The sequence below is a fragment of the Dermacentor albipictus genome, chromosome 3 (genome assembly GCF_038994185.2).
Source record: "Dermacentor albipictus isolate Rhodes 1998 colony chromosome 3, USDA_Dalb.pri_finalv2, whole genome shotgun sequence".
Classification (NCBI taxonomy): domain Eukaryota; kingdom Metazoa; phylum Arthropoda; class Arachnida; order Ixodida; family Ixodidae; genus Dermacentor; species Dermacentor albipictus.
This window is the reverse complement of record NC_091823.1, coordinates 156285987-156306344: the sequence shown is the minus strand read 5'-3', so window position 1 is coordinate 156306344 and position 20358 is coordinate 156285987. Positions and strand designations below refer to the sequence as shown.

At 44.2% G+C, this 20358-nt stretch overlaps 2 protein-coding genes across 2 annotated transcripts; both read right to left on the bottom strand.

Annotated features, from left to right (window-relative positions):
- Positions 1-443: 443 nt before the first annotated feature.
- Positions 444-20324, bottom strand: LOC135920592 (vesicle transport protein GOT1B). Its single transcript, XM_065454911.2, has 5 exons — positions 20184-20324; positions 19890-19981; positions 16897-17075; positions 14728-14809; positions 444-1508 (listed from the first exon to the last, which is right to left on the bottom strand). The coding sequence occupies exons 1-5, from the start codon at positions 20206-20208 to the stop codon at positions 1464-1466; spliced, it is 423 nt and encodes a 140-aa protein (XP_065310983.1). The 5' UTR covers positions 20209-20324; the 3' UTR covers positions 444-1463.
- Positions 746-1192, bottom strand: LOC139057769 (uncharacterized). Its single transcript, XM_070536526.1, has one exon. The coding sequence runs from the start codon at positions 1190-1192 to the stop codon at positions 746-748; it is 447 nt and encodes a 148-aa protein (XP_070392627.1).
- Positions 20325-20358: the final 34 nt, after the last annotated feature.

The window sequence follows — 20358 nt, the reverse complement described above, 5'->3', positions numbered from 1 at the left end:
TTATGCCCAGAATCGTGCCAGTGAACGGCGGATTGTGTTTTCTGGCACTAATTATGTATACTTGTTGCAGTGTTAGTACCTGCTAACCACTAAACATTTTGAGACAATCACATTTCTTTCCTGCTTGACATGTTTTTCTAATAGTTTTATTTGCCTCATCTCCCAAAGGCAAGATCAGTCATGTGAGTTTCCATACACAGCATGTTCCAAATGCACCAACACTAATGAATAAAAGACACTAATTACAGAAAAGAATAAAGCAACATATAAAGTTAAACAAGCAAAAGTGAGCTTTGGTTAGAGTTGCCTCCCTTCACTCTTTCAGAGACTCTGCACAAAAGTGTGTGTTGGTAGCCCCGTCAAGGCACTGCACATATGTATACAATAAAGGCTCAACACACAACCTAAAAAAACAAGTGGCTTCACGTAATACTGCAGCAATATACAGGAAGAGCGCGCCTTTATTGACAGCTGCTGGTGACGTGTTCGCAAGCAAGCAAGCAAGCAAAAGGAACCAGGAGGTAAAGGGATTGTGAGGCAACCCATAAAGAAGGCAGGAATGGTGACATCAGGTGACTTGATGGCAAGAGACACACTCAAGGAGGAATGACGACAGACAGCGAGGGAACAGCCAGGCACCGGTGGCAGTGTGGGGACAGAAACAGGTATCAATGATTTTTAACTCTTGAGCGGACTCTTGGGAGGCTGTGACACAGCAGAATTTTACGGGCGCTTGCTTTTGCGCTCACGATTTCGTTCGTTGGCTGCTTCGGTCAGGCGATGGACCCTTGCGGCGGCCGGCTTCTAGGTCGTCTGCAGGCTTCTGGTTAGCTCTGTGCTTTTGCATGGCATCCAAGACTTGCACCGCTCGCGCAGTGCCAAGTTCCGCCGCAGAGCTGACGGCACGAACTGCTCTTGCTGTGCCAATACCAGCTGCAGAACGGGCTGCCCGTGCTGCTTCTGCAGCTCTGATGGATGCAACGGAGTGGGCAGTCCGGGCGACTTGAGCCACCGTCCTCTCAGCTCCAGCCTTTGCAGATGTTGCAGCTCCGGCGACACCAATGGCTGCTGCAGACGTAGCAGTCTTTGCTGCTTGCACTGCACCTGCACTGAAGCTCGCTGCCGACCATACTGCCGCCACCGCTCGTGCCACGCTGTGGCTCGCTGCAGATCGTGCTTCCGTCACCACCATCGCTGCTCGTGCAGCACCAAGGTTTGTTGCTGACAGCACCGCCTGGGCGCTGGCGCCTACGGTGGCAGTTGCCGATGTGGCCGCTTCCCTCACAGCTGTAGCCCCCCTTGATGCGCTGTCAGCTGCAGCGTCACGCACCTGCCGTGCTGCGCCAGCGGCAGCGTCCCGCGCTCGAGAGGCCGCCGCAGCCGCCTTGGACACGGCTGAGTGGAGTAGGGTGGCGACGTGCCCTAGTGCGGACAGCAGCCACCCCGGGGCCCAGGACAAAAGCTCACACAATCGACCCGCCCTTGTCTCCTGAAAGGCGATCCATTAACTGAAACAAAAGGGGGAGGGGGCAGAGAACGACGTTAAGTGCACTAGAATACATATGCTGTGCGCTCCACATTAAAACGACGCGGCATGTTTCTGCAAAGTTCCTGCAGGAACAATGCAAATGCAACCTGTCGGATGTGTAGGCAGTGAACCAATTTGCATGAAAATCATGTCCAACAAGACCACAGGCATATTATAAAGAAACTGGTCCACAGAAGACCTTCCCCTCTTTGAAAGCCCTAGCGACACGCATACCAGTCTCCCAGCCACAGGCTGTACCTCATGGTTAACACACAGAACGAGAAGCACAGATCACATAACGTGTCATTCTGTATCGCTATCTTTCAGCATAACTAGATGCGATAAGTGGGACAGAATTATCCCATTACAAGCAACAGGCTTAAACATACAGCTGTCAGCCAGTTACAAAATCGGCGCATTGACTGAATCAACTTGGGAGCTTTTATTTAAACAGATGGGAATGACGAAATGTTTTTTTCTCGGCAACCTCTGCACGAATTTTAATGAGATCTGCTGCATTTAAAAGAAAAAGTTTAACTCTAGTAACTGTAGAACGCAGATTTTTTGTTTAGGTCATCAATGTGTTCACCATCAATGTATGTCATCAATGTCACCACAAAATTTCAACAGGCTCAAGTTTACAATCCCGTAACTCAGCAACTATGACAATTATGCAAACTGCATCTTATAATATATCCAAGGTGGACAAAATTGACGCATTAAACACAGCTCTGAAATATACTACCAGTCCGTGAGCAGGACTTCTGCAATACCCTCACAAGCATCTCAACAAAATCACACAATTTGTAAATTCATATATTGTATTTGTCTGCTTGAGATGCTCTAACCAATGGAATTTCGAGAAATGCGATAATCATTTTGGTGCAGTGTTTTGAATGTGTAAACTTTGAGATTCTATTTTTTTTAAGGTAACCATCATCATCATCAGCCTGGTTATGCCCTCTGCAGGGCAAAGGCCTCTTTCATACTCCTCCAACTGCCTCGGCCATGTACTAATTGTGGCCGTGTTGTCCCAGCGAACTTCTTGTTCTCATCCGCCCACCTAACTTTCTGCTACACCCTGCTATGCTTCCCTTCCCTTGGAATCCAGTCCGTAACCCTTAATGACCATCGGTTATCTTCCCTCCTCATTACATGTCCTGCCCATGCCCATTTCTTTTTCTTGGTTTCACCTAAGATGTCATTACCTCGCATTTGTTCCCTCACCCAATCTGCTCTTTTCTTATCCATTAATGTTACACCCATCATTCTTCTTTCCATAGCTCATTGCGTCGTCCTCAATTTAAGTAGAACCCTTTTCGTAAGCCTCCATGTTTCTGCCCCGTACGTGAGTACTGGTAATACACAGCTGTTATACATTTTTCTCTTGAGGGATAATGGCAACCTGCTGTTCATGATCTGAGAATGCCTGCCAAACGCACCCCAGCCCATAAGGTAACCAATTCTCAGCAATTCTTGTAAAAAAATTTCAAGCCCTAAATTTAAATTCTGCTTATCACAGTCACTAGAATAGCTGTCAGTTTGGCATGCTGGTAAGCGTTCATGATGGGAAAAGTGTGGCGAAAATGGTGACTTAGGAAGAACACAGGACAAAGTGCCACCAACAACTGGAAAAGTTATTTAGGAAATGAGTTTTTATATACAAAATAAATGTATGTCACCGCAAAGTCACTATCGTTGAAAACCAGAATTCAACAGGAGACATCAAGACACAAGTGCCTTCAATAAGAACCAAAGCACGAGTACAACCCCCTTTTTAAATCTAAGACACAAAAGCCTCTGTCATTTTTTATCTAAAAAAACAACTTTCGAGTTCGAAAGCAGAGTGGATGGCTGGCTGACGCAGCCATCAGCCTCCTTCTTAATGCAATAAGCTTCAATGATAATCGTGTCCACAAATTTAGGTTTGCACGTGCATTCACTACAGTGCAATGCTAAATGCGAGTATGGTGCCCCTTTCAGAGAACTTTGATGTTCAGGCATCAGCCTGTCTGGCCAACGTATTCATTTCCACATTTGAAAGAAATACTGTATACAACAACTTTTTTGCACTGAACATATTTTTGGCCATGTTTGATGTCATAGCCATCCTTGGTTGCACTGTTTTCATTTGTTATGAACCTTTGTACTGCTGGGAACGCAATGATGTGTTTTCCTCCAGTAAGGTCAAACCACTGGTAGCCAAGAAGCTTTGGCCCGTGATTAAGTTCCTGGCAAATTGTGACTCTCGTATTGTGGTTTCGGATAAGGAGGGTTATTTTGTACTTTTGCTGGAAAAGGTGTTCCTAGAAAAGGCCAACGCTACCATTAAGAATAATTTTTGGGAAGTTGAGAAGGCTGCTGCTGTAAAACGACAGGCTGTTAAATTATTGGCCGATTTAAGCTTGTGCCGTTTATCTTCCTAAGTGAAGAACGAGAAGGGCCTTGTGTTACAGGCATTCTCTATCATGAAAACCCATAAGCCGAAAGTGCCCTTCTGAACTATTGCCTCGGAAAGGGGGTCATGGCCTCACTTGGTCTCTGGTTTTCTGCAGAAGCATTCGGATTTGCATAACTTTTTCGATCCGTTTACAGTTTCCAATTCCATGCAAGTCGTAAACTATCTCAGAACAAATGATGTAAGAATTCGCAATGCTTTCAGTATTGATATCACTTACCTTTACTATTCCATTCCTCATGCTCCCTTACAAAGTGCCAAAGAGTGCATCGCAGACAACCATGACGAAGTTGCTTTTCATAATGCTAGTGGGATGTCTGTTGAAGGATTTCTGAAGTTGCTAGCACTGTATCTCAGTTCCACATTGGTAGGGTGGGAAGAAGGAGTGTACGTCCAGAAAGACGGAATATGTATTGGGTCTCATGTTGCCCAAGTCCTTTGCAATATATATTTAAGTAAAGTGGGTAGAGCTACTTAAAAAGAATTAGATGGCATGGATTTAAAGCTGTTCAGGTTTGTGGATGATTAGCTCGTTTTGGTGAACGATAATCCTGGTAGTAGCATGCTTGTGAATGCATTGAAGACTTTTACGGAAATTTGGCTTTGAGTTTACCATTGATCTACCAAAGAAACGTCAGATCCAGCATTTAGATCTACAAATTAAGTTTTGGCCCAATAAAACATGCTGGATGTACCACCCTAGATCGGCGAAACCTTTCTTGAGCTATGAACAGGCACATTCAAAGTTAGTAAAGAATGGCACAGGGACATCGTGCATAAAATTGGCCCTGAGGAAATCTTGCGAACATATGGTGGAACAAAGAATTTCCACCCAGACAAAGCACTGACAAGTGGCAGAGCCCTTTGTGTCTTTATTTAAAAAGGGGGTTGTACGATTTAAAAAGGGGGTTGTACATATGCTATGGTTGTGATTGAAGGCACTCGTGTTGTTGATATGTCGTGCTGCATTTTGGTTTTCAATGATAGTGGCGTCGTGGTGATGTACATTCATTCTGTATGTAACAACTCCTTTCCTAAATAAAATTTCCAGTTGCTAGTACCGCTTTATCTTGTGCTCTTCCGAAGTTACCGCTTTTGCAGTGCTTTTGCATCATGAACCGTCACTGGAACTTTATATCCTCTCTCAAATGCAACAACTTCAATTCAAATTGGTGGGTGTCTAACAAAAGCATTTCTGTGTTTTACACGTACTTGGAAAGTACACATACTTGGAATCAGAGTTGACCTGAAATGCAGCTTCCTTTTAAGCTAGACGGTTGGATGGAGAAAAGCAGTATGCATACTTACAAAATATGAATGCCCTTCTTAAACCTCCCAATAGCTAAACTAACTCAAAAAATTAATTTACCTTTTTTTCAGGCACTCAGAAATGTGATGGGCCCATTGTTCATACTGGGTATCTGCATCACACAATATTGTAGTGTTTGTGTGGGGACCACATAGTGATTAGAGAATAAGCGCACTCTGCAGGCCTAAAGAGGTAGCCTTAGCATGTACAAGGATAGATGATAAAGCCGTGCCTGGGGAATGTAAGTATTGACACGTGTACTTATCTTTATCGGGCGACCACGTTTGGCCGCCTAACAAATGTTATCGTGCAGCGCAGGACGCGCCTGCACGTAAAAGAAGTTTCTGGAATGTTATCGATGGTTCCCTCCACTGTCTTTCACCGCAACTTGTGTAATCTGATTGCATGTATGCGCGACGCGAATAGTGCAGAACTTTGTGGAAGGCACGCGGGTCCCATCGGTTAATCTGGAACATTCCACGACTGATCTATAAAAGCCGACGCGCTTGACCCGCCGATCAGATATTCGACGATCGCCGACTGTGTTCGCCGCTATCGTTGTGCTTTAAGTGTAGCCTGTTTTGTGGGCACAGGTTCGCCCAATAAAAGCTAGTTTTGTCTTTCACAGTATTGCTACTGTGTTCCTTAACGTCACTACCACGTGACCAGGGGCGTAGCCAGGGGGGGGGGGGGCTTATGGGGCTTCAGCCCCCCCCCGAAATTTTTTCGTGCTGTCCATGCACCGCCGACCAAAGCGACCCCCGGCGCCGGAAATCACTCTGGATTTTGTCTAGAATGTCTTTTTGACGCTCGAAAAGACATTTTACCGCGAAGATTGCAAACTCGGGCTGGATTTCGTGGCAACGCCCATACACCGGGAGTCACATAACGCCAAGCAGTCCCATCCGAGCACAAAGTTTCAAGGGCGCTTTGATGGTGAGCGGGCTCGCCGCGGCATCTCACTGAGGCCACGGAATCTATGGAGCGCATGGATATCAATTGCGAAACCTTATGGCTATAAACCTCATAAGCTCTTGATGTGAAGGGTGCATTGACATTTCCAAAGTTGTGCTTTAGATTTTCGATTGCGGAACTTTGTGGGTTTAATGTTGTTATAAACATTTGAGGCCAAAGGTCTATTGAATTTTCTAAAGTCTTACATCGGAACATACAACGAGACAAGCCAAATCAACACACTAGCAGACGAGTTGACAAAGCAGGCAGCGAGGTCCAAAGAGACGAAGCGTTGGGGTGGTTCATTTGTGCCGTCATGTCACATAAAAAAATATCAACATTTTTTTTAACCTACGCCAGAACATCCATGTCAAGACACTAAAGCCAGCCAAAGTAAATACGTTCTTATTTATTTTTTCTACTTTGACTTTTATTCGCGAGGACACATTGAGCCTCTTCAATTTTTTTTTTTTTGTTCTCGCTACCCTACCCGCGGGCTGCCAGAGCCAACCAGAGCGCATACGTTTTTCTCGTATGGCCCCGACCACCGTGCGGTACACTTCGGTGCGCGTTCGGTTTGCTCTGGCCGAGTGGATTTTCATCGGACCGAGTTTTGGACGCTTTCTGGCTAGCAGACGAGAAAAAAAAAACAATGGTCGCTCGCCGCCATCACTGTGGGGACTCGAAGGATTGCACCGCATTCCTTGAGCGGAACCTTTCCGGAAAGTCTGGGATACTGAGCAGTATGCGTATGGTTCTCAGTGGACCAAGCGTCTCATGTTTTCTTCGGTATTCCTTCCGTAGCCCCATTAGGTGCCCGAAGTAGGCATTAGATTCTGGCCAAGATGCTTTCCTATGCGTTTTTTTTTTTTTCATTTCGGTGCCTCCGCCTCACAGAAAAAAGTACATTGTTGCGGGGCAGCGAATTGTCGCATGGTGAAAGTTCGATTTTGATACTTCTTTTGCGGAAAGTAATGGGCGACGGGACGCTTCAGTTGCCGGATACGTTTATTATATTATTGCGAAAGCAATTACATGGACACTCCAGGCGCATTCCTGCCATCGCCCTCATGTTTCGTATAAAGTCCAAGGGTGATAACATCGTGACCACGCGCTGCATACTGTATGTGCGAGTGAAAGCGTAGGAGGGGAGGTGGAATGGGTGAGCCGACGATGGTGGCTCAGTCTTGTGTGCGCAAAGGAGAAAAGCGGGGAGCAAGCGCGCCGCCTTCCGTCGCGCGCAATACATCGGGGGGAGTGGATGGAATGGGGGCGGAATCTAGGATTCTGTGAATCTATGATTGTGCAACATGTTTATTTGCCTTGTTTGACGCATTATATACAGTTACTTCTTTATTACAGTATTATATACGCATTATACAGTTATTACAGTTATACAGTTATTGGACGCATTATATACAGTTAACTTATACAGTTACATACATAAACTCATTGGCGACTTATACGTATACTTAAATATCTTGTTGCGAGGTTTTGTGTATACATGCAGTGAACTCTGTTTCCAGTGACACTTTTTTTTCCTTTATCAAGCCGTATTTTCGCATTTGCATATCCCATTGTATCTTTGCATTTCTAATGTACGAGGGCAAGTCAAATGAAAGTGACCCAACCCTAACCGCGCAATAATGGTTCGGTTCATTATCTGCGAGGTATGCGCGTAGGAGAACGGCATGTCTCATTTACAAAAGTGACACGCAGGTGTGAAGATAAATGTTCTTTAATGCCCTCATACACTGGGTTGAATATGGTTGCGTCACCTAATGGACACTTCAAAAGTTGAACAACTCGGTGTCGCGAAGTTTTTGACAGCTGAAGGTGTTTCCAAAACAGAAATTAATCACCATATGACTGCCGTGTACGTTGAACACTGCATTTCATTGACCACTGTGAAGCGTTGGAGCAAACGGTTCAAAGGACGTTGCAAAGACATTCCAAGACCCGGCGAAAACCATCGTGCAATCACCCCCCACACAATTTCAAAGGTTCATGAGCTGCTGAAACAAGAACGGAGGATAAGCATCGATGAACTGGCAGACCGTCTGAACATCAGTCATGGTTCGGTTCCCCCCATAATTCATGAGCTTCTCGGTTATAGGCTCTTTGGTGCGCAAGGATCCCCAAGATTTTGATCCATCGCGAGAAGACGGAGAAGTTTCGCGCTGCCTTGACTCATCTGATCGGGTATCACAATGAGCATGACGACTTCTTGTTTGCAACTGTGATCGGGGACGAACCTTGGTGCCACTACTACGAGCCTGAAACACGACGGCAAAGCTTACAGCGGAAACATTTGAATTTACCACGCCCAAAGAACGTAAAGGCCATCATTTCCGCTGGAAAGGTGTTGTTGACTTTTTTTTTCGATCGACAGGGTCCATTACTGATAGAATTTGCTAAATCTTGAGAGGCTATCAATTGTTTCCGATATTGTGAAACGCCAGAACTGCAGCGTGTCGCAATCAAGAACGAACAACGTGGAAAATTGACGAATGGGGTCATCTTGTTCCACGACAATGCCTGTCCCCACGTCGCTTATGTGGTTAATACAAAACTGGCAAAGTTCAAGTGGGAAACGCTGCAACATCCACCATACAGCTCAGACCTCTCACCTTGCGACTTCTACATTTTGGGGCAACCGAAAAAACAGCTCAAGGGAACCAGATACATACTTTTTGAAGCAGCAACCCAAGGAGTTTTATAAGACGGAATCACGCAACTCGTTAGTCAATAGGACAAATGTCTAAATTCTCATGAAGACTACTTCTAAATAAAGTACCCCGTTGTTGGCTCATTCATTTAACTGGCCCTCATATATCTTGCAGAACTCCTGCTTTTTATACGTGCTCTCTCTCGCGACTATAACTTCGGTGCAATTACTCACGATACACGACAAGGGACAGCTACTCCTGCGTAATACATAGGAACAAACGACAGCGTCATTGAGATTTTTCACTGGCCATTGCACATATACAAGCATGTGAGCACGGTTCTTGAATGACAAAGTTTCATTAACATATTTGTCCTCAACTTGTTCAGTTCATTGCCTTTTAATTTTTCATATCAGCGGCATGTACTGCTTTCCTGGTTTCGAACTGATTAGTTCTAAAGTTCGTGTGATATTTTCTTTACTTAATAAATAGACAAAAAACATGGAAGCAATGACGTCAGTTATGTTGGGAACAATTTTTGGCACATACGAGTATAATATTTTATGAAAAAAATACATATTTTACTTGTATTTACAGAGCGTACCTTTCAAGAATTCGTTTGCAGCATCTTTGGCAATGACAATGCAGTTATTATTCATGTATTTGATCCCTCGATAAATTGTTTAAGAGGAAGCTTTAGCTCGGGCCCAATCCGACGCGGCCTATTCGAATACTTGTAAAACGCAGAAACGCTTTTCTGAGATAATCCTGCTAATCGCTTTTATTGAAATTGGTTGCAGTTGAGAGAGAAAGTTAAATCCTAGTGTCTGCTGGAAACACAACTTCGATTTAGGGCCTAAATTTTGTTTAAAATATTTTGGAAAATTCGAAAGTTTAAAAAAATAGAAGCACGGCGTTTACAAACTAATAGCTATGCATGAAGAACAGATATTGTGGTTCTGTAAACGGCATTTATTATAACAGTCAAAGCGGACAAGTTTGCTGTGCCAATTTGTATCTTACGTGAATTGGTTACGTTGTGTACAAGGGTTTTGCAAAAGCCGTATTTCCACAATACTAAATTTTTTTGAGATTAATGTGTAACATATCTATTTTGTCCGCTGTAGATGTACTATTAGATGCTATTCACAGAATTGTGATATCATTTTTCATTGTTGAGTCACGGAGATTTAAACTTGATAGTTTCGTTTCCTGAAAATTTTCAATTTAGGCCAATTTTTAATAAATAATTGACCTCCTAAATGAAAAGTTCGAAGCGTAGTCACTAGAATTAAACTTTTTATTTTAAATGCCACAAACCTCCTCAAATTTGGTGAAGTGGTTGCAGGGAAAAACGAATTCCCCTTCTACATGTACTTAAATAGGAGCACCCGAGCTAAAGCTGCCTCTTAAGGAGGAGGCTGAGCTGCAACGTGCAGCTACATATATATATATATATATATATATATATATATATATATATATATATATATATATATATATATATATATATATATATATTGGGCCAGTGGCGTAGCCCCCCCCGAACAAAATTTCTGGCTACGCCACTGCACGTGACATCTGGTGGAGGTGCTTGTGCGTTCATGTACCGAACGCCCCCGCAAAGCCGCGATCCAAGCCCGAAGACCGAGGACAAAACCAACGTCGCCCAAGACCAGCGAGCTAGCCGCCGGCTGCAAGGACTGCCCCCAGAGCACGGACTCCTACCTGCGACGAGCAGGAAGATTGCCACCAAGTCCTCGGCGGGTCAAGCGCGTTGGCTTTTATAGATCAGTCGTGGAATGTTCCAGATTAACCGATGGGACCCGCGTGCCTTCCACAAAGTTCTGCACTATTCGCGTCCCGCATACATGCAATCAGATTACACAAGTTGCGGTGAAAGACAGTGGAGGGAACCATCGATAACATTCCAGAAACTTCTTTTACATGCAGGCGCGTCCTGCGCTGCACGATAACATTTGTTAGGCGGCCAAACGTGGTCGCCCGATAAAGATAAGTACACGTGTCAGTATAATCACTTGAGAGTTGTCAGACCATTCTTTTCCAAGTTGCTTTTACATATTCTTAGCGTGTCAGCATCTATCGGTATCAAAAGTAAGATACACTACTTTGAAATAGGCGGTCCCCAATGTGAATGACAACATAACAGCTACAACTTACAATTGCATGACATCAGCCAAATGGCTGCACAGACGCAGCTTCTGTAGATCTTAGAAAAACCATGCCCAGAGGAACGCGGACACCAAAGAACAGTAATAATTGAACTGAGACCTGGTGATCTTACCATTTTCAAAACTCAATTCTCGATAATGAAGAAAAAAAGATTGGTTAGGTTACTACTGAAGAAAACGAGGGAAAACTTTTTCTTTTCTGAATTTTGCACTGCTACTTCTGAGCTGGCAAGTCAATTGAAAGTTTTGGCGCAGTGTTGCCATCTTACCTTTACCATTACTAATTGCCATGACTGTGCATGTGTACAGTTTATCGAGACAGCTCCAGTCGGTTAACGTGGCTGTCTTCACAACAGTACAGTGCCCAGGCTGCATGCTTTGATGCTAGTTTGCCCGTCTTACTTGCTCTTTGTCGTTGCAGCAAGAAATAAATGGTAAAACAGCCATCGCTCAGCCTAATTTCAGGCTGAGGATTAATCAGATCAGTTGTTTGTTTTGACACTGCTAGTCCTGGAGAGACGGCACCGAGGTGGTTTTAAGCACGAGGAGATTTTGACCATGAAGATAGCACCCGAGCATTGCACAGTATTGATCAATCCTAGCTAATGTGGTGCCATCTGCAAAGGGGAAACCGAAAGTGGAATTATTTCTCTAAACCTAGTAATGCCACGATCAAATATGTATTTAATAATGACAAGGCATTGCGAATACTTCTGTCTTCAGTGTGACATCAGACTAGGCAATGGCTGATTTTACCCATAATGTTTTATGCGGTCATGACGAAAAATAAGTAGCAAAGGCAAATCAATGCCAACAGCAATAAGATGGCGACTTGTGCAAGTTGGTTGACGTTCATGTTTGAAATTTTATTGAAGCGCACATAAGGCGGGGACACAAATAGAGAGGTAGACAGGACGGGGCTTGGCCTGGATATCAAGCGTCATTCTGTCTACCTCCCTATTTGGGTCCCTGTCTTATGTGCCCTTCAATCAAATTTCAAACATCAATGCCAACAGGCCTGGGCATAGCCATGTTATTATGTAACCATGGTAATATACAGGAGCCGTCCTGGCAGACTTGCTGGAGCCTCATATACTATGTGCATGCGCATTTGTGGCAGCTGGTAACAGTAATCGAAACACCATAATGCTATGCTAAAACACCTTAGTGCATTGTCATGGATCTCAAAGCCCTATTCCTATCTCACATTCTGGCTATTTCATCAAAGGTGAAGCTTTCACAATTTCCTTGGCTGAATCTCTGGTTCCTTTAGAATGCAACCTAGTCCTTTCAGAGTAGACACAGCCAAAATCCATGACATCACAGCAAGTTGGCATGGGAACTTCAGGGCGCATTGCTACATACCTTGCCTTCGTATCATTTTTGACCAACTAAGACTCCTTTCGTGGCAAGTGTGACTGTGAATTGCCGCATACCCTGGGACAAGGACAAGCACTGACTATGCAGCGCTTGTCCTGTTGTGTGCTGCAATTCACAGTAACATGGAACCCCTATCACCCTAGTCTCAAACCTTGTCTTGTGGCAAGAGCGTCTATTTTGCTGTTGTACGAGCATAAGCCTAGTTTACAAAATACAGTGAATAGTCTTGTGTGCCATTAGGGAGCAGTCTGCTGCAGGAAAGTCCAGCCAACCTGATCATTTCCACAATTTCAACCATGCCAGCTGTCGTTTTCAACACTTAATAAGTCAAGGCCCAAAATAATAAAGCAGGAGGCTGGTCCAGAAAGGGGGTTGAAACACGCTCGGCAGCTTTATGACGTGAATGTAGGCTTTGTTCATTTGTGGAGAGAGCTATAAATCACATATGCAAGCATGTGAAGCAACATTTGCTGCAGCGCATATTTCGCAGGTTTTGCTCAAAGCCCCACAAAAAAGAACCCCATGTCACAGTCACGAGAACAATACAGTCCTGAGAACCACTTCATTTGGTGTTTCTGAGCGCACTCTCTGCAGATTTTTCAAGCTTATGCCCTATAACGAAAATAGTTGCATACCTGAACTTAGCTAGCTAATTTGTGCATCAAAAAGTAAACTGAGTAAATATGATGGTCTCAAATGCTCAAAATGCTTCGGTCCTTTAAAAGGCTTAGTTCAATTTATGTGAAAGACATGGTATACATACATACAGTGTATGAACAAACAGATTACATAGCATGTTACAGACAAAGACAGCAGAAAGAACCAAACGGTATACACATGGCACTTCCGGAAACCATTTGTTTTCTGCTGTCCTCCTTGTTCGTAACACAGCGTGTAATCTGTACCAATGGCGCACCAACAGGCTCAAATAGCAACCTTAGTCAAATATGTACAAACATGTACAAGGTGTTTCAGCTAACTTGTGCGAAACCTTAAAAAAAAAAAAGCGGTTGTATACACGAATGCGACCAACACAGTATTGCCTGCTGTCCTCTGGAGCAACTCAGCTTTTTTTTTTTTCTCTAAGCTTAAATGATTATTGACAAAAAATAACAACAAAGTTTTAAGGTATTGGTTTAAATAGAAAAGCTTCAATGAAGAAGTTGTACAGCACATTCAGAAATATCCAAATGAATTTTTCTCATGAAGATAGATGCGATATTATTTATTAAGGCCCTAAAGAAAGCATACAAAATCTGAAAAAGTACACTTGTAGTGAAAAAATGCACGTAAGAAAAAAAATTGTTATGCATTTGTAATGATGTGATTGGCTGTATTGTGAAGAAGCAACTAAAAAATAAAACAAGACATGAAAAGCAAAAAAACACTAGCTTACAATGAGACAATAAAGAAGAATTATTACATTTGCCACAATATCAGTGTGCTGCTTCAACAGCTATGACAATATCTATGTGCAGTAGCTGCCATTATTCCCAGTGAAGGTGGTCTCATGAAACCAATGTGGCTACACAAAACACTCAAAAGACCACAGTGAAGTCTAATTGATGTCTTGGTTACGAACCAACTTGCTGCTTTGAACAAGAATCAATACACTGAGTTTCGACAAATTGATCAGATGCATAATTTGGCAAAATGCTGAACCAAACCAAAGTTAATGTGAAGACAGTGATGCGTACCTGCCAAAATGTGAACATTAAAATTAATTAGAAATGTTAAGCACGATGCTGAAGAAAGCCGCACATATGCTTTAAAAGCTTGCCATAAGCACACCTCTTTCGTGGGATACTTACACACTTAATTAAAGGTGAGCAACCAACAGATGCAACACACAAAAGCAGCAACAAACCAGTCATAGCAAATATACAGATAAGCAACATACTCGTTTTAGGAAACAGTGCCATTACTGCTGCCAACTGCTTCTGTTTCACGAGCTTGTCAGCAGAAACTTCCACAAAGCAACCTGGCAACCTGGCAACCTTCTAATAAAATGGCAGCCTGGCAACCTTCTAATAAAATGCAACTTTTTCGCTAACAGAATTTTTTTGTTGTAAGACTTGACAGAACATCCATAAACTCGTACAATCAGGCTAAATTGATAAACGCTATGGAAAATTTGGGAGAGTTGGAAGGCACGCTGATGTAGTTGCCAACGCCTGCACTACAATGGCGTTTATACTGTGCGGAAGAATTAAGCGACAGTAGTGTGGACAACTTACTGGTCCTATGAATGGCAGGTTGAGCAGAGTGCCCAAGATGGGTATCCTACGTAGGAAGTTGATGACAACGGGGAAGAACCCGCTGTGGGGAGAGAAAGAGAGAACGACACTGCTGTCAGACACAAGGATGTACAAGTGTGCACACATCTGCCACTAGAGTTGTGCTAAAATCTCTCTCGTTTGGCTGGTTCCCACCTTAGTACAGCACGTGGCAAGCTTCAATAGTTTCTGCTACACTGCAGCTTCAGCTAAGGAGTTAATAGCAGCAAGTCCATCCAGTTCTACTTCCCCTTTTTCTTATTACACTAGCACTCCATGATCAGTGAGAGTGCATGTGTGAGGGCAAGATGGCACAGATTCAGCTTAGTCCATTAGTCTTCTCACACATGTGGACGTTTGTACACCAAATTATTTTATAAGTGGAAACACTTCTAAACTACCACCTGCAGTAGAGAGCACAATTCTGTCACATCAGCTGGATTACTTGAAGAGGAGGACACTACAAATCACAGTATAAGTTAACTTTCTAATTATTCACTTTACACTGGATGTCCCAGAAGCGAAATTGAAGCAAAGTACTAATAAGCTCACACCCTTTTTATGCTGAAATCCATATTTGAATGTCAGCGCATAACATGCAGGCAACACATAGAAAGAGGCCCATGAGACATGGCACTGAAGCATGGAGTTCAGTGCTGCGTTTCGTGGTTCCCTTTTTCTGTGTTGTGTGTGTGCTATGCGGTAACATTCAAATACAGGGTCTGTCCCAAAACTTCCTGGAATGATTTTTGTAGTCAGCAACGCCACCTGGTGGGGCGGGGCTGCGGGCGCAGAAGTTAGTTGAGGATATAAGCTTTGAAACAAGACTGGTCTCGGTTGCCTGCAGGCAGTTATTGAGGCAGGTCACGCTCTGCACAGACGTATCTACTGCACCCTCGCTAAGAAAAAGTTTTTGGAGCAGGGTTATGCAATCAAGTTTTGTGTGAAACTGGGTAAAAATGGGGCGGAGATGCTTGAAATGCTTCGGAAAGCCTACGGTGACTACACGGTGAAACAAAGCCAAACTTTCATGTGGCACAAGAGGTTCCGGGAAGGTCAGGAGTGCGTCAATGACGACCACCACTCGGGACGCCCGTCGACATCACAAACAACGACTCGGTGCAAAAAGTGGATCAAGTTTTGTACAAGGAGCAGCGATTATGTGTTCGGATGATCGCAGAGGAGTGTGGAATACCCAAAACAATCATTCATCGTGTTTTAACGGAGGATCTTCAAATCAAGAAAGTTTGTGCGAAAATGGCGCCAAAAGTCCTGACGAGTGAGAAGGAAGGGAGAGCCTTTGTTGAAGTGCCAGGAATTGCATGAATGCTATGAAACGGACCCAGAATTTTTGGACAGAGTGTTCACAGGGGACGAGACGCAGATTTTTGAGTATGATCCCAAATCAAAGTGTCAGAGCAGTGAGTGGCACACCACAGAGTCCTCTCACCCGAAAAAAGCAAGGATGAGCAAATCGCGAATCAAGGCAATGCTCATTGTGTTTCTTGAAAGAAAAGGCGTGGTTCATAGTGAGTTCGTGCCACAGAAGCAAACAGTCAACAACGAATTTTACTAAGAAATGCTCAAACGGTTGCGCCACAGAGTTCGGCACGTCAGAAAAGAAATTCGGGACAATTGGATCTTGCATAATGACAACGTGTCAAGCCATACCGCGCTCATTGTCTCCGAGTTGCTGGCCAAAATGGGCGTGGCAACACTGCCTCAGCCACCGTACAGCCACAATCTGGCACCACCGGACTTCTTCTTGTTTGTTTCCAAGCATCAAAAGAACCCTGAAAGGAACTCTGCATGGGACGCTGGAGACGGTAAAAGCAGCTGCAGCAAGCTCACTGAAGGAGGTTCCCATTGGCGGCTTTCAGGGTGCCTTCAACGATTGGGTGAAGCATTGGCAACGGTGCATCGAAGCAGAGGGAGCATTCTTTAAAAAGTTCTGAAAAAATTTTGAACTGATATTGAATAAATGATTTATAAAAAAAAATCCGGGAAATTTTGGGACAGACCCTGTATATTGGGCTTAGCATGAGTCTACTTAGTCATCACACTGTGGCCACATTCTTGGTAGACAAGAACACCATCTGTGGTTAGCAACACAGCCCCAGCCATGCTTGCCTGAAGAGCAGGATGAAGCCATAACTTTCAACGATGATCCCGATTAGGGGAAAACCAAAGATGACGATGGCAATGCCACCAAAAAACGCAAGCGTGCCACGAATCTTGTGCCTCTGGAAGAAGAACCGAAATGTGCGCTCTAGGCCGATGACGAACGCCAGGCCAGTGAGGAACAGGATCTGCGTGTAGCAATGGGAAGAAAGCAAGGCACTTGTTGGTGAAACAGTGGAATTTGCAGACAAATTTGACAAAGGAGTTAGTTTTGCTATTATAATCTATTTAGTTTAATTTTTAAATACGTTTCAGAGAGACTTGAACTCTTAACAAACTATTTTGACGCGCTGAGTTGACCTTTTTCTGGTACATAGCATATTGTTTAAATTTCTTTTTATTCTATAAACCAATGTCTAGATAACTTCAGTTCTGGAGGAGCAATGTAGTATTTGGTTCTACTATATGCACAACTATAATCATAAACACACCTATAAGCGAAAAATGTTCTGCTTAGGGTTCTCTACCTCTTCTATTGTACTCAGAATGCAATGAAGCAAAGTTTGTTCAAATTCTGCGATTTTACATGCCGAAACTATGATGCAGCTATGAGGCACACTGTACTGGGGGGACTCAGGATTAATTATGACCAGCTGGGGTTCCTTAACGCACACCTAGCCCTAATACCATAAGCATTTTTTAATTCTGCCCTCATCGAAAGGTGGCCGCCGCAGCCAGGATCGAGCCCACAACCGCCACCTCAGCAGCGCAATACCATAGCCACTAAGCTACTGCGGCAATCTAGCGTCAGGTTGGGGAGACAATGCGTGACATGACTCTCGAACACCTGCCCACAAATGTTCTTGTAGGTGTGTCATGGAGGCTGTGACTGAGGGAATACCTAACCCCACCTCGAGTACAAGGCGACACTACATCAGTTTAAAGGCAATGGAAAGTCACTTGCACGCACAATGCACTACTGAAGTACACGTAACGCTTTGTGGGTGTTGCATATGGGCTGATCCCAAAGGCAGTGCAGCATCACATAGCATCTCAAGTGCTAGCCACTACAAAAGAACGATGGGGGACACTGGTGCACTCCCGCTTTCATACCGAACTAGCTGCTATGTGACAGGCACATGCCATGCTTTTTGAAGTGCTAACTTTTACAAGCAAAGGACTGGTAAGGTTGTTATTCTGTCGTTCTGTGCATGCGCCTGTGGCCGAATGGGTAGAGTATCAGGCTGCTGCAATGGAGTGCTTGATTTAAACCCACCATCAGACATGTAATATTGTAATGCTTTGTTTTATTGTGATTGTGATTAAGGCTACACAAGCAGATAAAAAAAATCAGGCATGGACCTTGACAAAATTTGCATTAAAAATTATCTGATTGCGCAATGAACAGAGAATCTGGAATTGTAGTGTAAAATTTATGTACATGTGTGTGAAATGCACACATTGATTTGAGGATGCACACTTACAAAGAAAGCCAGTTTTATTTGCATCTGCTGTTGTGCCTTTTATGCGCAAAATTCCCCTTTTGCTCTTCAATTTAGAGGACCAATCACACAGCAGATTGGTATGAATGAAACGCGGGGTACATAGCATGTCTACAGCCTATGAGGAGTGCTGGTAATGCAATGTGCATTCACTTACTGCAGAGCACATGTCGCTGTTACTGCTCAATTTTGTGGATTCTGAACACAGTTGCCAGTCTGTTTGAACAATCAAAGGTACAGCAACCCATATGTCCCCTGGAGAGCTATGCAATTTTCTGCTGGTCACACAAATGAAAAAAAGTTAGCACAACAAAATTTAAATTGGGGATAGATCGACAAAGGCCATAAACTGGTACAGCAAATATGACTTTTTTTTTGTATGTGGCTTCACGGCAATTTTTTTAAAGAAGGTTTGGTGAAGGAACTAGGTGAGCGGTGCCTGCTTCCAATCCCCGGTGAAGTGGCAAATGAGAGCTACGGCATCCCTCCTGCTAAAATTATTTTAGCTGCATCGTACACATAGAAAGTTACAAGCTGCATCAAGTGTATGCACATAAAACATCCTTGCCCAAAACTCTATGTACCACACAAATGAGCTGTGGAAAGAGAGAATGATCCTGCGGAAATGTTGTCTTGTGTGATGAGTTCGTTGCCACTGACATGACGGGTAAGAATACCTGCCGTCATGGTGTCGTCCTTAGTCTTAGCCTGTACAGATGGCCTTTTCAGTGGCTGCTGCTAGTCATATGGGTATAATGACATAAAACCTGTCTATAGTATGTCAGCTCATAGGTGTCTTTCATAGGCTCCTAAGCTTACAGATCTCTTAATGGCGAGGCACGTGACATATTTAACGGATTATTTTTCTTAAAGGTCACGTGTTGGGCTACCCCATTCTTGGGCCAATGGGTATCTGACTACCCCCCCATCGCGCGCGTGCGCTCTCACACACACACACACACACACACACACACACACACACACACACACACACACACACACACACACACACACACACACACACACAAAAAAAAAAAGAAGGAACTGAACTCAACTTTAGACCCCCCCCCCAACTACTCTGTGCATACACCTTTCCTCGCCATTGTTCCCGCCTCAAGCATCATAAATCGCCTTCGCCTACCTGACAATGGTGTACATTGCATAAACATTCCATGACGTTAAGTTGTGCTCCATGCATTGCACAAACATAAACATTGCGTGAGATTACACGCCGCGTACGATGAAAATAAATACAATCTCACGCATCGCATTTAGTTGTATAGCATTCAATTAACTGCTTAGCGAAAGCTTAGCTTCGCATAAATTCCAACGTGTGCATTAGATCACCTGGCAAGTCAATTCGAACACCCCGTACTTTCGCTTTCCGGGAAGCGATTACTGCTGTTGCTGCCGGCTCACCGCGTTCCCAACGTTCGCACACAAGCAGTCTGCTAAAGACTGTCGAACAAACTTCGAGCCCAATTATGTCCTGTCACTCACGTTTCCTAAGGCAAGGAGGCCCTTGTCGAACAGCAACAGGACGCCCAGGAACAGGAAGGCAACGCCGAATCCGGCTAGGCCGACGCCGATTTCTGAAACCCAAAAACACAGAACAAGCGACGTCAGACACAACGGAACAGAAATCCTGGCGCCGGTGCCATTATTCAATAAGAAAATGAAGTTCCATTCATTTCCGAAACCCGTGGAAGATCGCAAGCAGAACGCTTGACACCGGCTGGCAGCTGAACGTGCTGTCACGAGCACGGCACAGGCAGTGCGTATCCCGCTGCTTACTCTGGAAGTCTGTGATCTCGAACATTGTCGACGCCTGCCGTTATCGGCTGCAGGTCCCGCGGGCTTGCACTCGGCGATACGGGCTCGAAACTATTCCTCGGGCCGCGGTTCCCATCCACGTCACGAAATCAACAGCACGGACGCGGCCATGTTTGAAACGCCACGAGCGCCGCCT